Source organism: Elephas maximus, chromosome 22 (assembly GCF_024166365.1).
Source record: "Elephas maximus indicus isolate mEleMax1 chromosome 22, mEleMax1 primary haplotype, whole genome shotgun sequence".
Lineage (NCBI taxonomy): Eukaryota > Metazoa > Chordata > Mammalia > Proboscidea > Elephantidae > Elephas > Elephas maximus.
In genome coordinates, this window is record NC_064840.1 from 11,336,979 (window position 1) to 11,364,893 (window position 27,915).

General features: G+C 46.4%; 1 protein-coding gene across 1 annotated transcript; it reads right to left on the reverse strand.

Annotated features, from left to right (window-relative positions):
- Window positions 1–791: 791 nt before the first annotated feature.
- IQCD (IQ motif containing D) lies at window positions 792–27,681 on the reverse strand. Its single transcript, XM_049865910.1, has 5 exons — window positions 27,627–27,681; window positions 6,606–7,430; window positions 4,243–4,476; window positions 2,704–2,775; window positions 792–1,295 (listed from the first exon to the last, which is right to left on the reverse strand). Exons 2-5 carry the CDS (start codon window positions 7,335–7,337, stop codon window positions 942–944), a joined length of 1,392 nt encoding a protein of 463 aa, XP_049721867.1. The 5' UTR covers window positions 7,338–7,430; window positions 27,627–27,681; the 3' UTR covers window positions 792–941.
- Between the last annotated feature and the right edge of the window lie 234 nt (window positions 27,682–27,915).

Sequence of the window (27,915 nt, forward strand, 5' to 3'; positions counted from 1 at the left end):
TTTTTTTTTTAATGATGTTTAGGCTTTCTAGAACTTCGAAAAAGAATTGCGCCCCCCCCTTCTGGTTTTCCTTGAAACATCCAACTCTGATTTGTCTTTTTACCCTCCCCTAGTTTTTAATAGACACAGCCCAGAAATACTCCTCTTTCCTCCCAGCTGTACTAAAGGAGACAACAGCCCTGATGGGACAACTGATGTGAGGCCTTCATGTCCGAGAGACTCTTGGGAGTGGTGGGGATTGGGGCAGCTGCAGAGAGGCTGTTGCTCAGCTCCAGAAGACAGACAATGGTTGCCTATGGGGATGTAGGCCCAGAGTGCCCTTGATGATTAGAATTTTTCAGAGAAGGCAGAAAGCTGGATCTGTATGTGATGACCCTGATTCTTAATGCCAGTGACTAATTTGGAAACATTTCAGCAACCTAGGCCCCAAATAAAGCCAGGGCGAGGCTGTAGGCTATGACCCCTGGACTCCTGCTGAGCTTTGCAAGACCTGGAGGGGGAAGAAGTTTCAGGCAAGCTGATAATCCTAGAGCAGGGCCCCTGTGAGCAGTCTGAAATCCTGAGGCCCTGCTCCTGGAGTGCCACCCCCCCGCCACAGCTCTAATACCCTACCTCCTGGCCCCCAAAACCACTCATCCAGGCTGGTCACGTGGCCATGGCAGCCATGATAGTGACTGGCCCCAGGCAGGTCTGCTTTCCCACTGAGGTTACGGTGAGAAGCGGTCATCCCTGCTTTGCCCTCCTCATGGAAGTCCTGTGGCCACAAGAACGCGCGCAGTTCTGGTAAAGAGGTTTATTTGTAGGCCATGCCTTTGCATGTGGTTTAAAATGCTTTTTAATTTAAATAATCTTATGAAGCCATAAAGCACAGGTCTCTCCATTCCAGGGGCTTCCTGGTTAACCTCTAGGAGGGTGGTGCTTGGGCTCCCAGATGGGAGGGCTCATTTCTTACCCTTGGGCTTCTCCTTGCCCTTGGGCTTCTCCTTGCCCTTGGGCTTCTCCTTGCCCTTGGGCTTCTCCTTGGCCTTGTCCTTCGCTTTGCCCTTGCTCCGCTTCTTCTTCTTGGACCTGAGCATGGAGCGGACCAGGTAGCCCTTCCACATGGCCTGGATGAGCGTGGCAGCCCGCACCATGCGCACCAGCTGCTCCTCAGCCTCCATCCTTTTCTTGGAGTTAATCTCTCTCTCCGTGCGGATCTGGGAGAACTCCTCCACCAGCACGTCATGCTTCTGTTTCAGCTCCTCCAGCTGCACCTTCTCCTCCTTGTGGATGACCTCCAGCTCCTCGTACTCCATCTGGGGGGTCAAGGTCACCAGGGCTGGAGCTGGCCTCCCACCCTTCTGCAAACGCACCCTGCCCTTCCCAACCCGCCTACACGCACTAAGAGGTGATGGGGTCCACCCTAGCTCCAGGTAGGCCCAACTGAAATAGTTTCAGGAATGGGAAAGAGAAACATGGGCTTGTGAGCTGGGTGACTGAGTTTCAAATCCCAGCTCCGCCACCACTTCAGGGGCTTCACCTCTCAAGGTTCCGTTTTCCCTCGTCCAAAGCAGAGAACAATTCCCAACCCGGGTGCTGTTTTTCAGGGTTAAGTGACATAACAGGTGCCATGTACTTGACCTGATACCAGGCACACAGTGGGGATACAAGGAGGGGAGGCTGCTGCCACAAAGACACCCAGAGGGGGATTTCTAGAACCTCCTCAGGTGACCGAGTCCCGAAGTTCTTCCTTAGGTCTAATCGCAGCCTCTTCCTGCTATAATTTACATCCATCTCTCTTCCTTCCTTCCTTACTCCCTTCCTCCCTCCTTACTCCCCCCCCCCCACTTCCTTCCTTCAGCTAAAGTTTACCAAGCACCTACCAAAAGCGAAGCCCTTCCAGAGAACTTAGAGCTGAGTAGACAGGGTCCCTCCAGCACCCGTCTCCAAAGTCGCCCCTCCCTGGGCCTGCACAGTCAGACAGAGCAAGGCCCTAGCTCACCCTCTCTGAACAGCACTCCTGGCTTTGGGCACTCAGAGGTTGATGCCATCTTCAGTGCTGCCCAGGCTTTCTTGTCCCCTAGGGCTCAGGAGTGCCCCAGTTTGTAGGCTGCCTCTCCCTGAGCACTCCCTCCAGGCCAGACCCTGTGCTGGGTACAAGCATCTGTGACAACGGTGTGTCATTTGATCCCACTGTGGGGCCAAGACGTATGTCATTGCCTCTGCTTACCAGATGCAGGAGTGGGCTCAGGAAGGTTGAGTCCCTTGCTTAAGGTCACACAGCTGCTAAGTGACACTTTCCTGTCTTCACTGCTGCAGCCCCAGCACTTGACACATCTCAGGGGCTCAGTAAGAACTGGCTAAATGGCCGAGTGCCGTGGTGGAGGGCCTCACACCTGACCCTGTTGGGGTGTGTACCTACCGGCTGTGGGGTGCTGGCTGAGCTGAGCCAGGAGGAAGCAGAGGAGTATGGGGTGTGGACACTAGATGGAGCCAAAATCATTAGGCCGAGCCCGGGCACTTCTCTTCCTAGTGGCTCAGGGCTTCTGGCTTCTTCCTTTCCCACCTGGCCTCTCTCTGCCCCAGGCTGGACAAATCCTTGAGCAAAAGGCCCATTCCAGGGCCTCTCGGGGGCTCAGAACCTAGCACAAACCACGACCCATCTTGGAGTTTCCCCTCCCATGTCTAGAAGGTCTTGAAAGAGACAAATTCCGCACCAAATACCTGCTTTTCGCTCATCTCCATATCATACTTCTGGATCCAGTTCTCTATTTCTGTCTCCACTTTATATTTCTTCTAAAAAGAAAGACATCACATAGTCATTGTTGGATGGAGCAAGGTTAACAACAAGCAGCTCCAGGCACTTTTGCATCGGGCCTGTGGTGGGAGAGCTACGCGTCTCCCCATATTGAATCCTCACAATAAGGTCGGTTCTATTGTCCCCATCACACAGATGAGGACACTGAGGCTCAGGAGTGTAAGTCATGGATTTGAAGCCAGCAGTCTGACTCCAGAACATTCTCTCAGGCCTCCACGCCCAACAGCATCAAGGGCTTTGGTGCCTGGCACAGAACAATGCTCCGTAAACAACAGCTGTTTCTGTTATTGCCCCCATGGCTGACCACAACCATCTAGATAGGCCCTGTTATCTCCACCTTACAGATGGGGAAGCTAAGGCTTGAAGAGGAGAAGCTATTTGCCCAAGGTCACCCAGCTGGGCAGTGAGGGCCATGGGTCTGGATTCAGCTCCAAGCCCCAAGCTTCAGGAGCCATGGAATTTGTGAATCTCAGTCTATTCCCTACCCCCAGCTGTTCAAAACCTGGGAGGCCAAGAGTTCTCCAAAGCCAGGGAGGCTCTGTACTCCTGCCCAGAGAATAACGTCTTGAGTTTTGAGCGTGTCCCTAGGAGCATCAGTCCTTGAAGTGAAATTTATTTTCACGGTATCCCGCAAAGAATGAGGGAGTCAGGACTAGTCACTTCCATTTTCCAAAGGAGAAAAAAGACTTTATTGGCAGAACCAGACATTATAACCCAGCATCTGTGCACACAGCAGGTGCTCAAGCAGTGTGTTGAAGAAGTTCATTCCCCCAGGCTTCCTGTTTTCCATCCTATATGCTCACCTTCAGGGTACACCCCTGCAGATAAGCCCCTGGGCCTTGACCTTCTCGAAGGGATCATTCCTGGCTGTGGAGCCAGAGAGACCTAGGTTTGAATTCCTGCTCCACCCTCTACTATCAAGTTCCCTCACCTCTCTGAGCCTGTTCTGCCATCTGTAGGATTGTTAAGAGGATGGAATGAGACTCCCAACACTTAGCATGGTTTCTGGAACACACTATGTGCTCCATAAGTGTTAGATACTTTCATAGAGATTCGGAGCTCGATCAGATTAAGCCTTCTAGAACGTCTGCTTCAGCCTCAGTTTCCCACATTTATTCATTCATGCCACAATTATTTCGTTGAGCCACTGTTTGGGTGCTGGGGATATAGCTGTGTGCAAGACAGGCGTTCTAATTGGCTTGCAGCATTCTAGTTGGCATGTAGTGATGCTGGGATGGAGACCCAGGTCTCCCTGTCCCCAGTCCCCAGGCCTGTCTGCTGCACCCTCCTGCCTCCCAGGGGACCGTGGCTCAGGGCTGGGCTTCCGGTGCTCCCCAAGCAGCTGCACAGGCTGACACTGCTGGAACCCTAGGAGTGATGGAACAGGCCTGCCCCACCCCTGCCCCCGCGGCCACTTGTCCCACCCTCCCCTCCATCCGGGGCACCTTCCTCAGGGTCTGCTCCTGCTCCCGGTTCTCCGTGACCAGGTTGTGGTACTGTGTGCGCAGCGTCAGGATCTCCTGCTGGATCTTGGCCATCCTGGCCTGTGAGGCCCGGAAGTCTGCCTTCTGCTGCTTCTCGGCTTCCTGCTTGGTGCGAAGGAGGCTGTTCTCTGAGAACTTGAGCACCTGGTGCAGGTGGTTCTTCAGTTCTTGGATCACAAAGTTCTCCTTCTCCACCTGGGCCAGAAAGAGCAGGGGCTCTGTTAATCCCTACAGGATGACGACAATCCCAGGAGCTGCTTCTGTTACTGCATGCTCACTCAGGGCCGGGCATGCCACCTGCGTCATTACCTCATCCAACCCTCCCTACAGCCCCTCCACAGGGGACAGGGACAGCCCGCTGTACAGATGAGGAAACTGAGGCTCAAGGAGGGCGCATCAGCTGGCTGGGGTTACGTAGCTGAGCTGGGCTTTGAAGCCAGGCAGCTCTGTCTGCCCAGAGCCCCGGTTCTTGGCTACCACCTCTGTTTCCTGGCATGAGTGAGGGGCACAGGCGAGCCGAACAAGGCCACTGGAGAGCTCTGGGTCAGCAGAGAAGCTCTCTGCCACCCGGGGCCCAGCAGGGGTGCGACACTGAGAGGCGAGAGGAAGACACCTCTGCAGCCCAGACTCTCCCTTGGGGTCAGCCCCTGGCTTGTCCCTTGCCCTCAGCCTGTTCTACAATGGGAATGGGGCGGGGGGGATGGGGCTGTTTTGTAAACAAGCTTCAGAAACCCTTATCAGAAAACATTAGTATCTCCATCTACACCTCCACACAGGGGCTGGTCCCTTCCCTCTTTTGCTTTACATCTTGGCTTCATTGTTCCTGGTCCTTTAGGTCTAAGTTCTGTTCTCCTATGACACTCCCTTATATCACCCTGTACTTACCCTACATTGTACTTCTCACAACTGTAATGAAATCAGTTTTTAATACCTACCTTCCCTATTCAACTATGAACTCCGTGAGACTGGGATCACATGGGGCTTATTTACAAGGCCTGGCACCTATTGGGAGCCCTGGTGGCACAGTGGTTAAGAGCTCGGCTGCTAACCAAAAGGCTGGCAATTCAAATCCACCACTTCTTGGAAATCCTATGGGGCGGTTCTATTCTGTTCAATAGGGTCGCTATGAGTTGGAATTAACTTGATGGCAATGGGTTTTTTGGTAGCTAATAAGTGTTCAAAACAATATTTGTGGAGGAGATGAATGAAAAAAGCTATTTAAATCACTATGAGTCCAGGTGGCACAATGGCTCAGTGTTCAGCTGATGACCAAAAGGTTGGTCATTGGAACCCACCCAGCAGGAGAAAACCAAAACCAAAAAACCCACTGCCGTCGAGTTGATTATTGACTCATAGTGACCTATAGGACAGAGTAGAACTGCCCCATAGAGTTTCCAAGGAGCGCCTCGTGGATTCAAACTGCCGACCTTTTGGTTAGCAGCCATAGCTCTTGACCATTATGCCACCAGAGTTTCCAGCAGGAGAGAGACCTGCCAATCTGTCTCTGTAAAGATTACAGCCTATACTAAGCAGCCATCTAAGATACATCAATTGGTCTCAACCCACCTGGAGCAAAGAAGAATGAAGAACACCAAAGACACAAGGTAATTATGAGCCCAAGAGACAGAAAGGGCCACACAAAAAGCAGAAGCTACGTCAGCCAGAGACTAGAAGAACTAGATGGTGCCCGGCTACAACCAATGACTGCCCTGACAGGGAACACAACAGAGAACCCCTGAGGGAGCAGGAGAGCAGTGGGATGCAGACCCCAAATTCTCATAAAAAGACCAGACTTAATGGTCTGACCGAGACTGGAAGGACCCCGGTGGTCATGGCCCCCAGACCTTCTGCTGGCCCGGGACAGGAACCATTCCTGAAGCCAACTCTTCAGACATGGATTGGACTGGACAATGGGTTGGAGAGGGATGCTGGTGAGGAGTTTCTTGGATCAGGTGGACACTTGAGACTATGTTGGGATCTCCTGCCTGGAGGGGAGATGAGGGGGCAGAGGGGTTAGAAGCTGAGAGAGTGGAGGGAAGGAGTGTGCAGTCTCATTAGGGGGAGAGCAATTAGGATATATAGCAAGGTGTATATAAATTTTTGTATGAGAGACTGACTTGATTTGTAAACTTTCACTTAAAGCACAATAAAAATTAAAAAAAAAAATTACAGCCTAAAAAACTCTACGGGGCAGTTCTACTCTGTCGAAATTGACTCTACTTAACAACAACATTCACATCATTAAGGAAAAATCCAACCACCAAAAAATTCCTGCTACTCAGTGTGACTCCTTCCATAACCCAGTGGATACTGTGAGGCGATACCTCGGCATCCCTGCTCTTGAGGCTTTTGGCCAACTCGTTTTCAAGAGCTTCCACAGCTTCTTGGTTCCTTCTGTTCCGTCTAGTGATATCCTGTATGAACTGGGTCTTGTCCCTGACCTCCATGGGGCTAGTGAGTAGCTTCTCAAACAGGAAACCACGGAGTTCTACCAGGCTATCGATGAAACTCTGGGCTTCTGCACTTCTGCCTAGCGTCTGCATCTGCAGGAGCCTGGCAGCCTGGGGGTTGTTGAGCAAGAGCCGCAGGATGCTCTTGGTGGAGGCTTTGATCTGTCCCATCAGTGGTGGGAGACTGTATTTCTGCTCCTCTATGACAAGGAGCAGGTCTCTGAGCCCCCTTTCATCCTCCATGTCTTCTAACTCCTGCACCTGCCTTTCTTGGTCGTTCAGGTCACTGACACTGTCCAGGAGGGTCTTACAGAGGTCCTCATGGTCACTCACTGCCCTCATGATGTCCTCCCCCAGGATCCCCTCCAGAGACGCTTGATTGGCTACCACATCTGATAGGAGGGTCACCAACTCCACCTTGCGGATGGCCTCATCCAGGACGGACATGATTCTCTTGGTCTCGATGGTGGTGAGTTTGGTCTTAGAGGGGACAAAGGATTTGAGCGGGGAGGCTGGTTTTTTGGTTGCCTCTGTTGTCATCAGCCTTATTCTGTGGAAGTCAGGGCCTTGGTAGAGGGGGGCCACGGAGACAACATCCAGAGACATTCTGTGAGCAGCCTTCTTTGCCTTTGAACACCCTAGGAGATTGAGGCTTCAGTAGCCTATGTCGGTCTCCTGCTTTTATTGTCTCTGGCAACCCTGAAAAAAGGACAGAGTGAGCTGTTAGTAGAGTTGTGGGGCATCCATGTGGCTAGTATGGGCACTGACCAACAGACCCATTGTTGTTGAGTTGATTTCAACTCATAGCGACTCTATAGGACGGATTAGAACTGCCCCATAGGGTTTTCAATGAGCGGCTGGTGAATTCGAACAGCCAACGTTTTGGTTAGCAGCCAAATGCTTAACCACTTCGCCAGTATGGCCACAAAAAAAAAAAAAAATTTTTTTGCACAGCAGCCATAAATTGTTGTCATTGAGAGTGCACGTTAGGGGCTCTGGAGCTTTTGCACAGAATCTAGAAGCAGTTTTTCACTCTGTGACCGCATTAGTGCCGCGAGGGCAAGAGGACTAAACGTGGAGAACTGAGTCTCAGGGACCAACCGGGAAAGCGGACGCTGCTCTTGGGATTTAAATACGGTATTTAAACTTAGTATTTAACTACAAGGAACTGGTTACACAGGTGATGGAGGAGTTGGGAGGCCAAGCCAGCTGTGGCTCCAGAGTCCTCTGGGTGACCCTGGTCCACAAGCTCACCACTTCCTCCTTCTGTGGCTGGCTTGGCCTCCCAACTCCTCCATCACCTGTCCAGGAGGAGCCGGAGGTACAGAGGAGATGCAGTCACTGCTGGGAACACAACCCAAAGCAGAGAGGGGAGAAATACCCCGGCTTTTTCCTTCCTCCCGCCCTCCAAGCCAACACCAGTGCCTCCTATTGGCCAAACCAGGAGGGAAGCCAACTGACCAGGGGGCCTGGGAACCAACAGCCTGCAGGCATCAGCAACCTGAGACACGGAGCAGAGAAGGGGAGGAGTGAGGGACAGATTTAAGGGCACACAAGACTAGGGCCAGCTCAGCGCTTTGTTACTGAGTTTTAAGTACTGACTTAAAAACAATAGTGAGGGGCGTGCAGATAAACAGTGACTTCAAAATAAAACAAACACACAAAAACACCAAAAAACTATTTCACTAAATGCAACATGGGATCCTGGATTGGATTCAGGAACAGAAAAAGAACATCAATGGGGAAACTAGCAAAATCTGTAGTTTAGCTACGAATATTGTATCGATGTTACTTTCTCAGTTTTGATAAATGTATCATGGTATGTTAGATGTTCATATTAGGGGGAGCTGCGTGAAGCGTATACCGGAACACTCTGTACTATTTTTGCAATTTTTCTGTAAATCTACAATTGCTACAAAATAAAAAGTTTATTTTAAAAAATTTTTTCAGAAAAATTATGGCAGCAATCAGAACCGACAATTTATGTTGCCCACATAGCACAATGGTGAAGAGTACTTAGCTTTGCAGGCGGCCCCTCTTGGGTCCAAATCCTTCCCAAATGACCCCGATCTGGCTATTTAATCACCCTGAGCCTGGGCTTCCTCAGTCATAAAACAGGAATCACCAGGATCAACAGGAAGCTTCGAGCACAGGGCCTGCACACTGGGTGCTCAATAAATAAAAACTATTATATCACCTGGAAACCTTGGCGGCGTAGTGGTTAAGTGACCTGGCTGCTAATCAAAAGGTTGGCAGTTTGAATCCACCAGGCACTTTTTGGAAGCTCTATGGGGCAGTTCTAATCTGTTCTGCAGGGTCGCTATGAGTCAGAATCGACTCAATGGCAAAGGGTTTGGTTTTTAGGTTTATTATATCCCCCAAACCCACTGCTGTCGAGTCAATTCTGACTCATAGTGACCCTACAGGACAGAGTAGAACTGCCCTATAAGGTTTCCAAGGCTGCAAATCTTCATGGATGCAAACTGCCACAACTTTCTCCCTCGGAGCAGCTGGTGGGTTTGAACTGCTGACCTTTTGGTTAGCAGCCGAGCACTTTAACCACCACGCCACCAGGCCTCCCTATTTAATCGATACCTATTAACACTCGTTGCCGTTGAGTCGATAGCTACCTGAGTCGAGACTCACATCGGCCCTATGGGACAGAGTAGAACTGCCCCACAGAGTTTCCAAGGAGCGCCTGGTGGATTATTACCGCCGACTTTTCGGTCAGCAGCCGTAGCACTTAACCGCTGCGGCACCAGGGTTTCCATAGCAGCTCCTAATCCATTTGTTTCTCAGCAGCCTCTCTGTTCCTGAGTAAGGGCCTTATAATCCCTCACTTGGACGATTAAAAGAGCTTCTTCACTGGTCTGCCCACATCTGCTCCTGTTCCCTGCTATAAAGATCATCCATGTAGCCATTCATTCAGGGGTCTATTGTACCCCTGGGAATACAAACGAGATGCAAGATATGGCTCCTGTCCTCCCAGAGTTATAAACTCTATTAGTTATAAACTCTTTGATAAACCCAGTTTGGGATATGAAACATGCAGACATGATGGTCCAGCAACTACAGAAGAAATGTGATAAGGTTGTATTCACAGAGTAGGCCCAGGCTATGACCAGCCTTCAGTACCAGAGTGGAGACTTGGGAGTTTATCTTGCAGGATCAAAAACCAAGACTCATTGCTGTTGAGTTGACGCCGACTCATAGCAACCCTATAGGACAGAGTAGAACTGCCCCGTAGGGTTTCCAAGGAGTGGCTGGTTGATTCGAACTGCTGACATTTTGGTTAGCAGCCGAGCTCTTAAGCACTGCACCGCAATGGCTCCATTCTTGTAAGATACTGGGATCCATTTTGAGCAAGGATGTAGCAGGATAAAATCAGATTTAGAGAAAGACCTACCATAATGGCTGATGTATAGGGAAAAAGGCTGGCGACAAGTAGATAGTTTGGGCTGTCATAAATCTTCCATCTCAGGGCTTTGCACATGATGTTTCGGCTTCCTGAAACAATCTTCTCCCTCCTCCTCACCAAGTTAATTCCTTACCCTCAGATCTCAGTTCAAGTGCTACTTCCTCAGGGAAGTCTTCACTGGGCTTCCTGACTGGGTCAAATTCTCACTATAGATTCTTAAGCCAGGCCCCTCTGTGCCAGGCACCACCCCTCACTCCAGCCACCTTCCTTCTTGCCTGCTGTTATGGATTGAATTGTATCTCCCCAAAAGATACGTTGAAGTCCTAACCCCTGGTGCCTGTGAATGGGCCTTGTTTGGAAATAGGATCTTTGCAGACATTATCAGTTAACATGAGGTTATACTAGAGTAGGGTGGATCCTAATCCGATATGAATGGTGCCCTTATAAAGGAGGAGAAGAGACACAGAAACATACAGAGGGAAGGCAGCTAGGTGAAGACGGAGTCATACATTGGCGTGATGAGGAATGCTGGCTGTCACCAGGAGCTGGGAGAGGGGCATGGAGCAGCTTTTCCCTCAGAGCCTTCAGAAGAAGCCAACATGGCTGACAGCCTGACTTCAGACTTCCAGCCTCTAGAACTCTGAGTCAATATGTTTATGTTCTTACAAGCTACCTAGTTTGTGGTACCTTGTTACTCGGCAGCTCTAGAGAATGATCACATTTGCCTATGCTGTAGAGGTAGAGAGCCTTAATGTTCACCTTCTCAGCCTCCCTTTCAGCAGGGTTGGCTATGGGCACAGTTCAAGCCAATGAAGTAGAAAGAGAAGTTCGCTGGGGGCTTCTGGAAAACCTTCTACCTTCCTAACACACAAGACAGACCTTGCTGCCTGTTCGCTGCAGAAGCCAAAAGAGACAAGGGTCTTTCCTCAGAGCCAACAGAGAGAGAGAGAAAGAGAGAGAGAGAGAGCCTTCCCCTAGAGCTGACACCCTGAATATGGGCTCCTAGCCTCCTAAACGATGAGAAAATACATTTTTCTTCTTTAAAGCCACCCACTTGTGGTATTTCTGTTATAGGAGTGCTAGGAAACTAAGCGCGGAACCAAAGATTGACTGTGGACATGGAAGAAAGGCAGGCTAGACCAAGTGGTAAGGATGCTTGGCCAAAACGGACCTAAGCTCAGGAGCCTCTTGGGGAGCTTGGGACCACGGCCAGAGAAGGACACCATTACCTTGCAGCTCGTTGATCCACACCCCAATCAGTCTCGTGAGTTCCTTCTAGGCTTTTCCTGACAACACGGTTTAAGGGGCAGACGCGGAGCTTCCGCCGCCTCTCTGAGCGTGAAGGATCTCTGCCCCGTGGCCACAGGATTGAGGTGAACAAAGTGTTTAATGAACGGACTTCTTCCCATCGTCCCCCAAAGCTCTCGGGCATAAATCAAAATGCCTGAATTCATCAGAAATTGCGACTGGAAATGCAACGTTACATGAAATGTTTCCAATTTGCTTTCAGCCAAATTACCTCTTTTGCTTTAAAGGGCAAACTTGTTTTCTTTGATTATGATGACGCCCATCAGTTCTTGACAGCTCATTTGGGAGAACAAGAAAAAGCCTGTGGACTAGGATGGGGGGGAAATGCATCTCACTCTGATGACAAAAATCACTGGAGAATCTCTTTCCCTTGAATTCTAATATGATCATTTCACGTCCTTTTTAATGCCACCAACCTGAATATTTAAATCATTTCCAACTTCATCCTCGCCTTTTAAAATTCCTGCCCTCAGAGTGAAGCAAGGCTGTTAATGGATGGGGGGTTTTAATTGGATCTTCTCTTTATTTGTCATTAATTCTGCTGATGGACTTTATAAATGGAAATATATCTTTATCATGCAAATTATACCTCGTCTATTCAAATAGGCTTGTTGGATATTTTATTATGTTCTCTCCCTCTCTCTGAACATTTTGGGAAAAAAAAAAAGCTTTGAGGAAAATTATATTTTTCCCCCTGGGGAGAAAAGAAGAAGAAAATCTCATACCTACAAAAAAAAAAAAAAAACAACTACCCCACAAATCTACCAGTGGTACATGAAGTCAGAAGGTGTTCAAGAAACAGGGGTGTCTGTGTGTCTGGAATCTCGTCTTAAGGAATGCCATTGCAGTATTCGCGAACTTCTGAGACCTTTTTACCTACCCAACACTGTTCTAAGTGCTTTACAGGAATGAACCCCTCTAATCCTCACAACAACCTTATGAGGTAGGTGCTATTACTACCTCCATTTTATAGACGAGGAAACCGAGGCAGAGAGCAGTTAGGTGATTCCAGTTACTTTCCAGCTAGTAAGCGACAGAGCTGACATTTCAGCCTAAGTGAGTTCTCTCAGGAGCCTGCACCCCATAAACACAATTCGGTCTAGTCTCTCAATTTTAAGATGGGCTTCTATGGAGGACAGGGTAGAATGCTGACTGATTCCTGGTTTCAATGAATCCTGTCAAGTGAAAAGACCTAGATGTCCTCAAGATTCAGTTCCTATAGCATTCCATCTACTTATTATCAACAAATACAAACAGTATGTGTGTATTTTACCCTCGAGCTACGTATTTATGTGTGTGTGTGCATATATGTATGTATATGTATACATGTGTATATGTGTGCATGTATGTAGGTATATATGTATAGTCTCCGTACATATATACCATGGCCTCAATAACCTCAGAAGAGGTGCTGGAGAGAAGCAGGAAGTCAGGAGCATTTCTGGCGCTGTGATGAGGGCAAGGGTCATCACTAGCTTTGATGTCTCAGTGGATTGCAGAGTGGAGGAGGTTCATGAGAAGGAGAAATAATGCCAGGGTCTGGTAAGAAGGCTATATGGAAGCGGTGAGAACTGGGGTTAGCTTAATACTGGATGGAGAGATGAGGCAAGAAGGCCTTTAAAAATAATATTGACGCCCTTTCTGGGCGTGGTATCTTCCTTACATTATTTCATTTCTCTTTATTAGTCAAATTTTAGCCTTAAGCTGGAAGAAGTATAGTTATTCCTGTTAATATTCAAGACACCTATGAGGTAGGTATTATCATCCCCATTTTACAGGTGGGAAAACTAAGGTTCTGAAAGATTTTTAATTAATATGCTATGGTAGAATGGTTTTCAAAGATAGCCACAACAATATCTCCCAACCCATATGTTGTTGTTAGGTGCTGCTGAGTCAGTTCTGACTCAACAGCGATGCTATCTATGTACAACAGGATAAAACACTGCCCAGTCCTGTACCATCCTCACAACTGTTGCCATGTTTGAGCCCATTGTTGCAGCCACTGTGTCAATCCATTTTGTTGAGGGTCTTCCTTTCTTAGGCTAACCCTCTACTTTACCAAGCATGATGTCCTTCTCCAGGGATTGATCACTTCTGATAACATGTCCAAAGTATGTGAGATGTAGTCTCACCATTCTTACTTTTAAGGGGCATTCTGGCTGTACTTTTTCCAAGACAGACTTCATTCTTCTGGCAGTCCATGGTATATTCAATATTCTTTGCCAACACCATAATTCAAAGGCATCAATTTTTCTTCGGTCTTCCTTATTTCACATGCATATGAGGCAACTGAAAATATCATGGCTTGGGTCGGTTGCACCTTAGTCCTCAAAGTGACATCTTTGCTTTTTAACACTTTAAAGAGGTCCTTTGCAGCAGATTTGCCCAATGCAATATGTCATTTGATTTCTTAACGGCTGCTTCCACGGACATTGATTGTAGATCCAAGTAAGATGAAATCCTTGACAACTTCAATCTTTTCTCTGTTTATCATGATGTTGCTTACTGGTCTAGTTGTGAGGGTTTTTTTTCTTTTCTTTATGTTGAGTTGTAATCCATACTGAAGGCTGTGGTCTTTGATGTTCATCAGTCTTCTTAGTTTTCAGCAAGCAAGGTTGTGTTATTTGCATATTGGAGGCTGTTAAAAGTCTTCCTTCAATCCTGATGATTTGTTCTTCTTTACATAATCCAGCTTCTTGGATAATTTGCTCAGCTTTACAGACTGAACAAGTTTGGTGGAAGAATACAACCTGATGCACACCTTTCCTGGCTTTAAACCACACGGTGTCCCCTTGTTCTGTTTGAACAACTGCCTGTCAATCTATGTACAGGTTCCTCGTGAGTACAATTAAGTGTTCTGGAATTCCCATTCTTCACAATGTTATCCGTAATTTGTTATGATCCATACAGTCAAATGCCTTTGCATAGTCAGTAAAACAGAGGTAAACAACTTTCTGGTATTCTCTGCTTTTGGCCAAGATCCATCTGACATCAGCAATGATATCCCTCATTTTGCAACCTCTTCTGAATCTGGCTTGAATTTCTGGAAGTTCCTTGTCAATGTACTACTGCAACTATTTTTTTTTTATATATAATTTTTCTTGTGCTTTAAGTGAAAGTTTACAAATCAAGTCAGTCTCTCACACAAAAACTTATATACACCTTGCTACATACTCCCAATTACTCTCTGCCTAATGAGACAGCCTGCTCTCTCCCCCCACTCTCTCTTTTCGTGTCCATTTCGCCAGCTTCTAACCCCCTCTACCCTCTCATCTACCCTCCAGGCAGGAGATCCCAACATAGTCTCAAGTGTCCACCTGATCCAAGAAACTCCTCACCAGCATCCCTCTCCAACCCATTGTCCAGTCCAATCCATGTCTGAAGAGTTGGCTCCAGGAATGGTTCCTGTCCTGGGCCAACAGAAGGTCTGGGGGCCATGACCACCGGGGTCCTTCCAGTCTCGGTCAGACCATTAAGTCTGGTCTTTTTATGAGAATTTGGGGTCTGCATCCCACTGCTCTCCTGCTCCCTCAGGGGTTCTCTGTTGTGTTCCCTGTCAGGGCAGTCATTGGTTGTAGCTGGGCACCATCTAGTTCTTCTAGTCTCTGGCTGATGTAGCTTCTGCTTTTTGTGCCTCCCTTTCTGTCTCTTGGGCTCATAATTACCTTGTGTCTTTGGTGTTCTTCATTCTTCTTTGCTTCAGGTGGGTTGAGATCAATTGATGCATCTTAGATGGCTGCTTGCTAGTGTTTAAGACCCCAGACGCCTCTCTTCAAAGTGGGATGCAGAATGTTTTCTTAATAGATTTTATTATGTCAATTGACTTAGATGTCCCCTGAAATCATGGTCCCCAAACACCTGCCCCTGCTACACTGGCCTTCAGAGTGTTCAGTTTATTCAGGAAACTTCTTTGCTTTTGGTTTAGTCCCGTTGTGCTGACCTCCCCTGTATTGTGTGTTGTCCTTCCCTTCACCTAAGTAGTTTTTAGGAAACCCTGGTGGTGTAGTGGTTAAGTGCTGTGGCTACTAACCAAAGGGTCTGCAGTTCGAATCTGCCAGGTGCTCCTTGGAAACTCTGTGGGGCAGTTCTGTTCTGTCCTATAAGGTCTCTATGAGTCGGAATCGACTCGACAGCACTGGGTTTGGTTTGGTTTTGGTTAAAGTAGTTCTTATCTACCATCTAATTAGTGAGTACCCCTCTCCCACCCTCCCTCCCTCCCTCCTCTTGTAACCACAGAAGAATGTTTTCTTCTCAGTTTAAACTGTTTCTCAAGTTCTTACAATAGTGGTCTTATACAATATTTGTCCTTTTGCAACTGACTAATTTCACTCAGCATAATGCCTTCCAGGTTCCTCCAAGTTGTGAAATGTTTCACAGATTCCTCATTGTTCTTTATCGATGCGTAATATTCCATTGTGTGAATACACCATAATTTATTTATCCATTCATCCATTGATGGGCACCTTGGTTGCTTCCATCTTTTTGCTATTGTAAACAGTGCTGCAATGAACATGGGTGTGCATATATCCGTTCGTGTAAAGGCTCTTATTTCTCTAGGATATATTCCAAGGAGTGGGACTGCTGGATCGTACGGTAGTTCTATTTCTAGCTTTTTAAGGAAGCGCCAAATCGATTTCCAAAGTGGTTGTACCATTTGACATTCCCACCAGCAGTGTAGAAGTGTTAAAATCTCTCCAACATTTATCATTTTGTGTTTTTCGGATTAATGCCAGCCTTGTTGGAGTGAGATGAAATCTCATTGTAGTTTTGATCTGCATTTCTCTAATGGCTAATGATCGTGAAGATTTCCTCATTTATCTGTTAGCTACCTGAATGTCTTCTTCAGTGAAGTGTCTATTCATATCTTTTGCCCATTTTTTAATAGGGTTATTTGTCTTTTTGCAGTTGAGTTTTTGCAGTATCATGTAGATTTTAGAGATCAGGCACTGATCAGAAATGTCATAGCTAAAAACTTTTTCCCAGTGTGTAGGTAATCTTTCTACTCTTTTGATGAAGTCTTTGGATGAGCATAGGTGTTTGATTTTTAGGAGCTCCCAGGTAACTAGTTTTTCTTCTACTGCAACTATTTTTTAATTATCTTCAGAAAAATTTACTTGTGTGAGATATTAATGATATCATTGGATAATTTCTGCATTCTGTTGGATTACCCTTTTTGGAATGAGCACAAATATGGATCTCTTCTGGTCAGTTGGCCAGGTAGCTGTATTCCAAATATCTTGGCATAGATGACGGAGCATCTCCCGTGCTGAATCAGTTTGTGGAAACATCTCAATTGGTATTCCATCAATTCCTGGAGACTTGTTTTTTTTGCCAGTGACTTCAGTGCACCTCGGACTTCTTCCTTCAATACCATTGGGTCTTGATCATATGCTACCTCTTGACGTGGTTGAATGTTGGCCAGTTCTTTTTGGTGCAGTGATTCTGTGTATTCCTCCCATCTTCTTTTGATGCTTCCAGCGTCGTTCAATATTTTGCCCATAGAATCCTTAAATATCACAACTTGAGGCTTGAATTGTTTCTTCAGTTCTTTCAGCTTGAGAAATGCTGAGCGTGTTCTGCCCTTTTGGATTTCTAACTTTAGGCCTTTGCACATTTCATTATAATACTTTACTTTGTCTTCCTGAGCTGCCCTTTGAAATCTTATGTTCATCTCTTTTACATGATCATTTCTTCAGTTCGCTTTAGCTACTCTACGTTTAAGAGCAAGTTTCAGAGTCTCTTCTGACATCCAATTCGGTCTTTTCTTTCTTTCCTGTCTTTATAATGACCTTTTTCTTTCTTATTCTATGAGGTCTTTGATGTTATCCCACAACTGGTCTGGTTTTCAGTCCAGACTGGAGTTGAATGCATCAGATCTATTCTTGAGATGGTCTCTAAATTCAGGAGGGATATAATTAAGGTCATACTTTGGCTTTTGTGGACTTGTTTTAATTTTTCTTCAGGTTCAGCTTGAACTTGGATGTGAGCAATTGATAGTCTGTTCCACAGCCGACCCCTGGCCTTGTTCTGACCGATGATGTTGAGCGTTTCCATCATCTCTTTCCACAGACGTAGTCAATTTAATTCCTGTGTATTCCATCAGTGGAGGTCCATGTATATAGTCACTGTTTATGTTGCTGAAAAAAGGTATTTGCAGTGAAGAAATTTTGGTCTTGCAAAATTTTATCACACGATCTCCAGTGTCATTTCTATCACCAAGGCCATATTTTCCAACTACTGATCCTTCTTCTTTGTTTCCAACTTTCGCATTCCAATCACCGGTAATTATCAATGCATCTTGATTGCGTATTTGATCAATTTCAGACTGCAGAAGTTGGTAAAAACTTCAGTTTCTTCATCTTTGGCATTAGTAGTTGGCATAAATTTCAGTAATAGTTGTATTACCTGGTCTTCCTTGTAGGGGTATGTATATTATCCTATCACTGGCAGCGTTGTACTTCAGGATAGATCTTGTAATCAAAATGGCTAATACCAGTCCATCCCATATACACTTTTGCAATGTGACTTTTCTAGTTCTCCATCAAGAGGTAGAGTCTATTTCCCCTCAAATCTGGACTCTTCCTGCAACTTGTTTTGGGTAATAGAACATAGCAGAAGTAATGCTGTGTAACTTCTAAGGCTGGGCCTTAAGACTTCTGCAATTTCTTTCCCCTTCACTGCATGGAATGTTCCCTCTTGGAAGCCAGCCATCATGTAAGATGTCCAACTGCCTCAATACCACTGTGCAATGAAAAAGCCCAAGCTAGCCTCATGGAGAGAAAAAGGCCATGTGGAGGAGGATTGAGGGATCAGACATGTGAGTAAAGCCATCTTGGACTTTCCATGCCAGCCCAGTCCCAGATGAATGTGGCCAAGTGAGTAACTCCAGCTGACGCCACCAGGAGAACTGCCTGGCCCAGTCCTGCCTATATTTCTGACCCACAGGAACCTAAGCAAATAAAGCAGTATTGTATTAAGCCGCTGTGTTTTCAAATTGTTTGTTGTGCAGCAATACATATGTAGTCCACATGCCTGTAGGGTAGCAAGGACTGGAAACAAACCAGATTGGCGTGAGCTTGTTACTGGGGCTTTTTCCACTTCACTAGAGTAGCTTCAAAGGAGCCCTGGTAGTGCAGTGGTTAAGAGGTCAGCCTCCAACCAAAAGGTTGGCGGTTCGAACTCATGAGCCAATCTGTAGGAGAAAGACGTGGCAAGCTATTTCTGTAAAGATTACAGCCTTGGAAACCCTATGAGGCAGTTCTACTCTGTCCTATAGGGTTGTGATGAATCGGAATTGACTCAATGACAATGAGTTTAGAATTGCTTCATCTTTCTTTCTACTGCCCCTTGGTGTTCACACTAGTGTCATCCTCCCAGGAGCACACCCAGGATTATACAATTTGCAACAATATAGCTGTCACCCCGTTGTTCCTTTCTCCTCACTTAAGAAAGCTTATTAGACTGCAAGTGAGTGAGAGTGACTAAGTTATTTTAGGAAAAGCCTTGAATCAGCTCTCATTGATTTTTATGTTTTTGAGTCAACGACATACATACTTTGGAACTTATTACCAACTAATTACCAAGACACTCTTTATACCTAATCACGACTTGGAGATCAGGGGTTGTTGGTGTCTTATTTATCTAGTGCTGCTATAACAAAAATACACAAGTGGGTGACTTTAGCCAACAGAAATTTATTTTCTCACAGTTTAGGACGCTAGAAGTCTGAGTTCAGAGTGCCGGCTCTAGGGGAAGGCTTTCTCTCTCTGTCAGCTCTGGAGGAAGGTCTCTATCTCTTCAGCTTCTGCTTCCTGGTTCCTTGGAGATCTCCATGTGTCTTGGCACCTGTCTCACCCCATCTCTCCCCTGATTACTTGTTTAATCTTTTTTATATCTCAAAAGCGTTTGATTCAAGATACACCCTACACTAATCCTGCCTCATTAACATAACAAAGAAACCCATTCCTCGAATAGGATTATAACCACAGGCATTAAAAAAAAAAAAACAAAAAACCACAGGCATACCACAGGCATAAAAAAAAAAAACCCACGGGTGTAGATAGAGGTTAGGACTTACAACACATAGTTTTGGGGAATATAATTCAATCTATAACAGTTGGGTAGCATGATACCACGCTAACTGAAGCACAAAAACTGGTGGGTCAAGAAAGACGCCTTAGAGTTGCTCAAATTTCTCTCCTGGGATACCACCTGTATGATTTCTGCCAAATCTATAGACCAAGCTGTACTGTTAGCAATTCAGTTTTGTTTCTTTAACTATACTTTCATTCTTAAGTGCTTTTCACTAAAAATGAAACTTTATGTCTCCACTGTAACTGGGAAATTTGTATCGCTTTCCTTAAATAGAATATAACAATGTCTACATCCTAATATTAGCTTATTTTGGGTAGGCACCCCACCACTTGGCTCTGTCTAACTATGGTAGCTTTTGTGTTGCTGTGATGCTGGAAGCTATGCTACCAGTATTTCAAATACCAGCAGGGTCACCCATGGTGGACAGGTTTCAGTGCAGCTTCCAGACTAAGACAGACTAGGAAGAAAGGCCTGGTGACCTATTGCTGAAAATTAGCCAGTGAAAACCCTGTGGTTTACAACACAATAATGTCCAGTACAGTGTTGGAAGATGAGACCCTTAGATTGGAAGGCACTCAAAATACTCAGTGGCCACAACAATGGTCTAGAGCATACCAAAGATCATGAAGATGGTGGAGGATTGCCCAATGGTTTGTTCTGTTTTACACGAGTCAGAGCCAACTTGACGGCAGCTAACAATGACAAAAGCCAGGTACTATTTCCCAGGAAAGTGCTGAGTCTGAGGCCAGACCTCTGTAGCTAAAAAGTGAGATTAGCAAGTGGTAGGGAGATGTTGAAAGCATATTAATGCCCAACTGAGCCTCTTTCATTGGGGTAATTAGAATTAAGAGAGACCTGAAAAGGGAATGGCTTCTCACCACGGGACTGAGTGCCCTTTCACGCCGTTGTTGCACATCTCGTCCTAAACCAGATTTCATCCCATCAACAAAACCAGCTAAACACGTGCTCCGTTAGTGCCAGCACGAGGGTTCCCACACGACGTAAACCTTCCCTCATGGATTTTTGCTGCAGCTGAGGTTTTGTCTTCTGAGCTTCATTCTTGGCACTCCCCATGGCTTGACACAACAAAATGCTTTCAGCTGAGACGTAAGGGCGCTGAGATAGAATGGTTTAGGGTGGAAAACAGAGTTGGGGGTAGACATGGCAGAGAAGTTTTTGCGTGTGACAGAGCTCATGGTCTTTGTTCTTGTTTTTTATCCTGATGAAACATTTACAACTTCTGCATAACTGCAGAGAGAAGAAAACCGTGTCGTGGCTCTCACAATTTCCATAGCTGATTCCGTGTAGTTTTGACAGTTGTGTCAGATTTCTGAGTGGTATGATTCCCTCCGCTGCTATCCTAGGACCTAACACCCCCGCCTCGTCCTCACTCTGATGCTACGCTTGTGACTTTAAGTCCTTGATGGGTATAAGATCCCTGGCTGCTTAGTTCTGATTCCACTACCTAGTTGCTGAGCTACTGAAACAAACCGGTTGCTGTTGAGTTGATTTCAACTCATGCTGATCCCATGTGTTGCAGGGTACAGCTGAGTTCCACAGAGTTTTCATGGCTGTGGCCTTTTGAAGCAGATTGCCAAGCTTTCCTTCTGAGGTGCCTCTGAGTGTAGTTAGTAAGTGCTTAACCATTTACACCACCCAGGGACCCCTGGGCTAATGGGCAGAGGTTTTACCTTTGAAGCAGCAGGAATTTTTTCTTTTAGCCTCAGGAAGGACCACTTGCCTGCAAACTATGCATCCAACTTTCTTCAGAATTAGGATTTTCTAAATACTTTCTCTGAGCTTCCAAGTCCAGAGCAGGCAAAGTGAGGGGCTGTGAACCAAAACCAACCAAACACATTGCCGTGGAGCTGATTCTGACTAATAGCAACCCTATAGGACAGAGAACTGCCCCATAGGGTTTCCAGGGAGCAGCTGGTGGATTCGAACTGCTGAACTTTCAGTTAGCAGCCATGCTCTTAACCACTGCGCCACCAGGGCTACGAGGGGCTGCGAAGGGGCAGCAAATTCATAGTGAAAACTGCTATCCCAAGCAACTATGACAGAGGAGGTGCTCAGTAAACAACTGTTGAATAAACGAAGAGATGGCAAACTCAGATTCACCAGTGGGCCCACTTCCTCACAGGGAAATGCAGGCACAATAAATAAAACAAACAAAACAAAAACCAGTTGTCCCTTCAGTGGATTATGACTCATGGCAACCCCGTGTGTGTCAGAGAAGAACTGTGCTCTGTAGGGTTTTCGTGGGCTGATCTTTTGGAAGTAGATCCCCAGACCTTTCTTCCAAGGTGCCTGTAGGTGGATTTGAACAGCCAACCTTTTGGTTAGTAGCTGAGTGCTCAATTGTTTGTGTCAACCAGGGGCTCCATGTACAATAGGATAATGTTATTTCCAAAATATATACCGGCGGTCCTCAGATTAAGAATGAGTTCCATTCCTAAATCTGTCTTTCAGTCAAATTTGTACTAAGTTGGAACAGTTCGGTATGGTTCATATTTGACGTCACTTAGTCAAATGTTTGTCTTGGTAAATAGCGTACCTCGCTATGCATAAAAAATTAAAGAAACACTTCCAGATACACAAAAACATCTTTAATGTAATAATACAGTGATCATAACAGTAATGTTTGATGTGTGTTGCAAAGTAGCTCCTGTTTGTTACTACGAACCATTGTATGCTTCTTGGATTTTTAATATAATAGGCTTTAAAGGGGTTGGTTTGTAACTATGGTTGTACCTAAGTTGGACGTTCTTAACCCAGGAACTGTCTTATGTTCCCAATTAGAGCCAGAAAATAGAGTCATATTTCAATAGCCAACACTGCAGGCCAGGGTTTGGCTTATTGGATTGTTTCTCACCTCTGCACTCGGGGCTTGGAATTTAGAATGAATGATTTAAATCTAATGTTTTTTTTCCTAGTTTAGTGATTTTTTTTTTCCTCCCATCACCACTTCTGAACTACCACCCAATCCTTTTGTGTCCTTTTTGAGAACCCATGTTTTGTGGGTTATAATTGGTTTTTGAAACATCTCCGGGCTGGAGTCGCAGCAGTGAACGCCGGAGGAATGAACAGACGGGGTTCCGTCTGCGGTGATGGCTCTGTGGCGGCCGGCTCTGATGTAATTCTGGTGTTTTGGAGACAAAGGACACTGGATAACAATGGAGGATGGGAGGCGAGGTGCTTCAGGGGACAGATTTCGAAGCCACTGGTTGTGATGAACAGCTCTCCACTGGCCACTGGCCACGCTATAGCCTCAGGCAAACGCACTTGACCTTCCGGGACCTCATCTCTGACATGAAAAACAAAAACATGCAACTATTGTGCAGCGATTAGGTTTGTAGGTTCTGGCATCAGACAAATTTGGAGTTCAGTCCCTGGGCACCAGCACTTCCTAGCTGTATGGCTTTGGGCAAATTGCTCAACTTCTCAAAGCATCCGTTTGCCCATCCATAAAATGGGAACAATAGCGGAACCCACACTTGGTAGAATTGTTGTGAGTATTAAATGAGATCCTGGCTCAGTACTGTTAGCTTTTATTGAAAGACCCAAACCAAGCCCGTTGCTGTCGAGTCAACTCTGATTCATGGCGACCCCATGTGTTACAAAGCTGAAGTTGCTCCACAGGGTTTTCCTGGCTGTAATTTTTATGGAAGGAGATCATGAGGCCTTTCTTCCTTGATGCTGCTGGGTGGGTCTGAACCACCAACCCTGAGGTTAGTAATCAAGCGCAAGCTGTTCGTGCCACTCAGGGACCTCTTAGCTTTTATCACTACTTCAAAATTTACATAATACTCACACCTGAATACCTCTTAAAACAGGAGATGTAATTTTCCCGAAGATAATGTGTACATTTGTGAACAGAAGGGCCTACCAAGAGCCAAGCTGGAACCGTTCTTCACTATTTCCATTTTAGTTTTGCTGATGTCTACACTATTCCCATTTTTTTGTTTGTGATGGAAGAAGACTGCGTTTCCTTAAACTGCTTGTTTTCCAGTCTCTTCCTCCTGACAGGTCTTTAATTCCTCGTTTGGTTGCAGCCGTGTAACTTGGGAAATGTTTCTCCCTGGTTATATCTAACTGTAGAGAATGCCGCTGAAGTTGCTTCAAACGGAAGGAAGAATTCCTAGCAGTGAACTTAGATTCTTCTTAAAATAAACTTCGTCAACTTAAAAATATCTATTTTTAAATCACAACCTTATCAAATGCAAAAGACTGGTTTTCCCGTAAGGGTATCACGTGGAAGAGGTGCTTTTTTCAAACTGAAGGCTGTGAACCCTTAGCCGGTGGTGAAATCGTCTCACCGGGTTGGGACCACTGTTAGAAATAAATGGAATCGGGTGTGTCGCATGGAGCAAGCATTCTTCTGTAATTAAACACGTGTGCGCTGGGTTGAGAAGGAAAACATCTTTCTTACTCTGGCTTCTGGTTTAAAAAAAACAAACTTCTGTGTTCAAAAGCCCCTTTGTTAAAGGTATTTGGCCGCAGGAAATAACCTGCTGCTATTATTTGAAAGCTTAAGGTCAAAGAGATACCTTTCCTGATGCTCTGTATTTCAAACGTTCTTGATTTCTAATCACTTTAGCTTTTGGTTCCACTAACTAGGGCCTGAAGGGAAAAAGTGTGTGTGTGTGCGTAGCATTTGCCTTGCGTGAAAATATCAATTTAGAACAGGGTCTCTCAGCCTCAGCACTATTGACATTTGGACCAGATAATATACTGTTGTGGGGGGCTGTCTTGCACATTGTAGGATATTTAGCAGCATCCCTGGCCTCTGCCTACTAGATGCCAGTAGGACCCCCGGTTGTGACAATTAAAACAGTCTTCTGAACCACTGGCCTAGTAACAATAGACTTGGGTCAGCTGGGAAACACCTGGCCTCCCCACCCCCAAGTCCAGTGCTCCATCCAGGTTCAAAGTCATTCTCATTCACAAGTCCGGCCCAGTCCTGCCTGATATCTGCATCATCTAAAGTCACCATCAGTTACAGAATCAAGATCAGATCACAAGCTGGGTGTTAGGAGACCTGGTACATGTCCCCTGCTGGAGACTCCAGAATAACTATGGGCAAGTCCCTTATCTCTGACAACTAGGGATATAACCTCTGTCCCAGCCACATCAAAGGGGAGCTGTGTGGAGCCGGGTTGGCTTAATAAATAGGGAAGCTGTTGGGAGAGTTAAAAGCCCTCTTCAAAGGTGAGCAACGATGATGATTACATGTGGAAGCATAAATCCGGTGGTGCATCAGCCTTATGGCTCTGAGCTTCCCTCTCCTTGGGCACAAAGGAAGTGTGTGGGGGGAAGTTAGCCATTTAGCAGGCTAGGCCCACCCTTTTCATCCTTCACTGGGACTGTGTATAACCCCCAAGCCAAAACCAAGGCATTTGTGTCTGACCATGTACGCCTGGAATGTGTTCCCAAGGGAATGCCCCACCCAGAGCCAGGGCTGAGCATCTTGCCTGTCCGGGTGCTCTAGGCAGTCTGGCCAGCGTGGAGGGAGGGGGATGGATGCTATGATGCCGCGGCTGCTTTCAATCAAAAGGCTATTTTCAGCTTTCTGGGTGGAGGGTAAAGTCTGGGAAAGGGAATGGGTAGGTTAGATTCTTCCCTTCAACTAACATTTTTTTCCTTTTAACTCAGACAAGACATAATGGAACAGTGACCTCAGCACTCACCCCCTCTCACTCTTAAGTTTCCAACCACTTCCACTACTGGGTCTTTTGTTCCATCCTGGCCTGGTTATACTGGTTAGGATTTTCATTTCCTCTAGATCACCTTACAGGTGGACCAGGAAATGAGGCAGCTTCCCCCGACTTGATGGGGTTAGAAAATTGGGCATAACAGCTTTCCTCACTCAGGAGGAGGAATTGAAGGCTCCCAGAAGTGTTTTAAGCAGGGAGCGAGGGACACGGCCAGATTGGCAGCCTGGGATGAAGGGTGACGAAAGGGTTGGCAGGTGCAAGATGGCAAGGGGATCAGGTTTAGAAGGCTGGTGAAGAGGTCCGGAAGAGAGATGAGGTGACCTCAACCAGGGACAAGGCAGTGATGATGGGGAGAAGTGGATGGCTTTGAGAAATATTGAAGAGGAAGAATCAATAGGATGAGATGAAGGACTGGCTGTGAGGACTGTGTTGCTGTTGTTGTGTCCCATCAAGTCATCTACAACTCACAGTGACCCTATAGGACGGAGTAGAACTGGCCCCACTGGGTTTCCAAGGCTGTCATCTTTATGGAAGCTGCCACATCTTTCTCCCGTGGAGTGGCTTTGAACCCCTGACCTTTTGGTTAGCTGCCAAGTGCTTTAAGCACTGCGCCACCAAGGCTCCTTGGGGAAGGAGGGAGAGCAAAGAGTAAAGGATGATACCCAGTTCTCTGGCCAGGTTGCTGGCTGGATGGTTGTTTACCAAAAGGGCAAAGACAGGAAGAGAAGCAGAGCTTGAGGGGTGGAGTGGTGTGTGGGGACAGAAGGTGGTGAGTTCAGATTTGTATGTAATCAAGTTAGAGGTGCCTGTGGGACCAGGAGGAGTCCCCGGGTGGCACAAACTGTTAGGCGATTATTTATGAGACCAAAGGTTGGCAGTTCAAACCTGGACACACCTCAGAAGTCCGACCTGGCGATCAGCTTGCTTAAAAACCCTATGGAGACATTCTGCTCTGGCCATGTGGGGTTGCCATGAGTCGGAATCAACTCGACAGCAACTAACATAGCAACAACCAGTTTTGGGCTATTTTGAATAATGCTGCAACCAGGTCTGTTGGCCCTCCCTATTTACTTGCCATCAACATATCCTACTTTAACTGACAACACTCCAAATCAAGTGAGCAATAACAGTGAAGCTATTGGTTTTCATGGCCTGCCCCACCCTCTTTGAACTATCATGCTGACAGAACTAGGGTGAGGGGGAATAGGAACAGCCTTGGGTAAGTATACCAGAAACTCCAAGTTCAGTAGTTTTCATGAATAAGCTCTCTCAACTTGTTGTATGCCTTTGGTTGATGTCCACAGGGATGAAATACCCCTAGACAGTTTTGTTTAGCTTTATAGTTGTTAAAGTTTTTGAGAAGGGGCGTGTTGGCCTATTCTTCCATCATAGAAAGTGAATGTCCACAGGTGTCATTTCATATTAATATGTATATTATTTGATGAATGTCTGTCTCCCATGATAGACTGCAAGCTCCATAACCAGAGGAGAGAAGCTGCTTTCTTGTCTGTTCTACCCCAGCACCTAGAACTGTGCTTGGCCCTTTAGTAGGCATTCAGTAATTACTCATCGAACTTGTGAATATTTAAGGTATGATGTGAGAGAACTTCCTTGGGGCAGTTTTAAGCAGGAAGAGTTGTGGCTACCCGTGCTTTTAGAAAATTAGTAATAATAATACTTGCCACAATTTACTGAGCACTTACTATGTTGCTTCGTTTTGCTGAGCTCCTCATTGCTATACCTCATTTAATCCTCACAACAAACACTTTGTCTGAGGTATGTGCAATGGAATTGCATTTTAAGGATGGGAATGGGAGTTAGGTTCTAAAGTGGGCACATAAGGCAAAAATTGGTGTAATCAAAATTCCCCCCCCCCCCCAAAAAACTCCAAACTCGTTGCCATCGAGTCGATTTGGACTCATAGAGACCCTACAGGACAGAGTAGAACTGCCCCATAGGGTTTCCAAAGAGCAACCGGTGGCTTTGAACTGCCGACTCTTAGCAGCCGAGCTCTTAACCACTGCCCCACCAGGGATCCTTATCAAAATTATGTAATTGAAATGCTCAGTCACGTGAGAAACCTTTCATTGCATGCACCCTGGAACGTACAGTCGTTGAGTGGAACGGTAGGGGATTTATAACCACTTTCTCACTTCCGGCACCTATGTTTGGCTGGAAATAAATTAACTATGATGTGACTACACTTGACTGAGGGGAAACAGGCTGGAGAGTAGGGTCCTGGGGCTGGGACAGGATGGGGTGCGGGCTACTATTCCTAAGGGATCCAAAGGAGGGCAGCCTAGACCCCATTCTACATCTCCCCCTCACCTCCACTCCTTAACCCACCTGGTCACTCACCTGTTCTGAGGCCTCCAGGTCTCCTGACCCACAGTTTACCTCCGAGGTCCCCGCGTTGCTAGGTTACCCGCCAATCTCAGGAGGCGGGACTCGGGGTCTGACTGACTTTCCTTTTCACCATTCAACTCCTTTTCCCGCCCAGCTTATCCCGCCTCCTGGGAGTCTGACCACTCAGGAGTAATCTATCCCTGACTCTCCACCAATTGAGAGAGCCGGGGCTCCCTCTGGGTTGGGCCAAACGGGTGAGGCGGGGAGAGTGGGCGGGGAAAGGGGCGGGACTTCTTCGTCC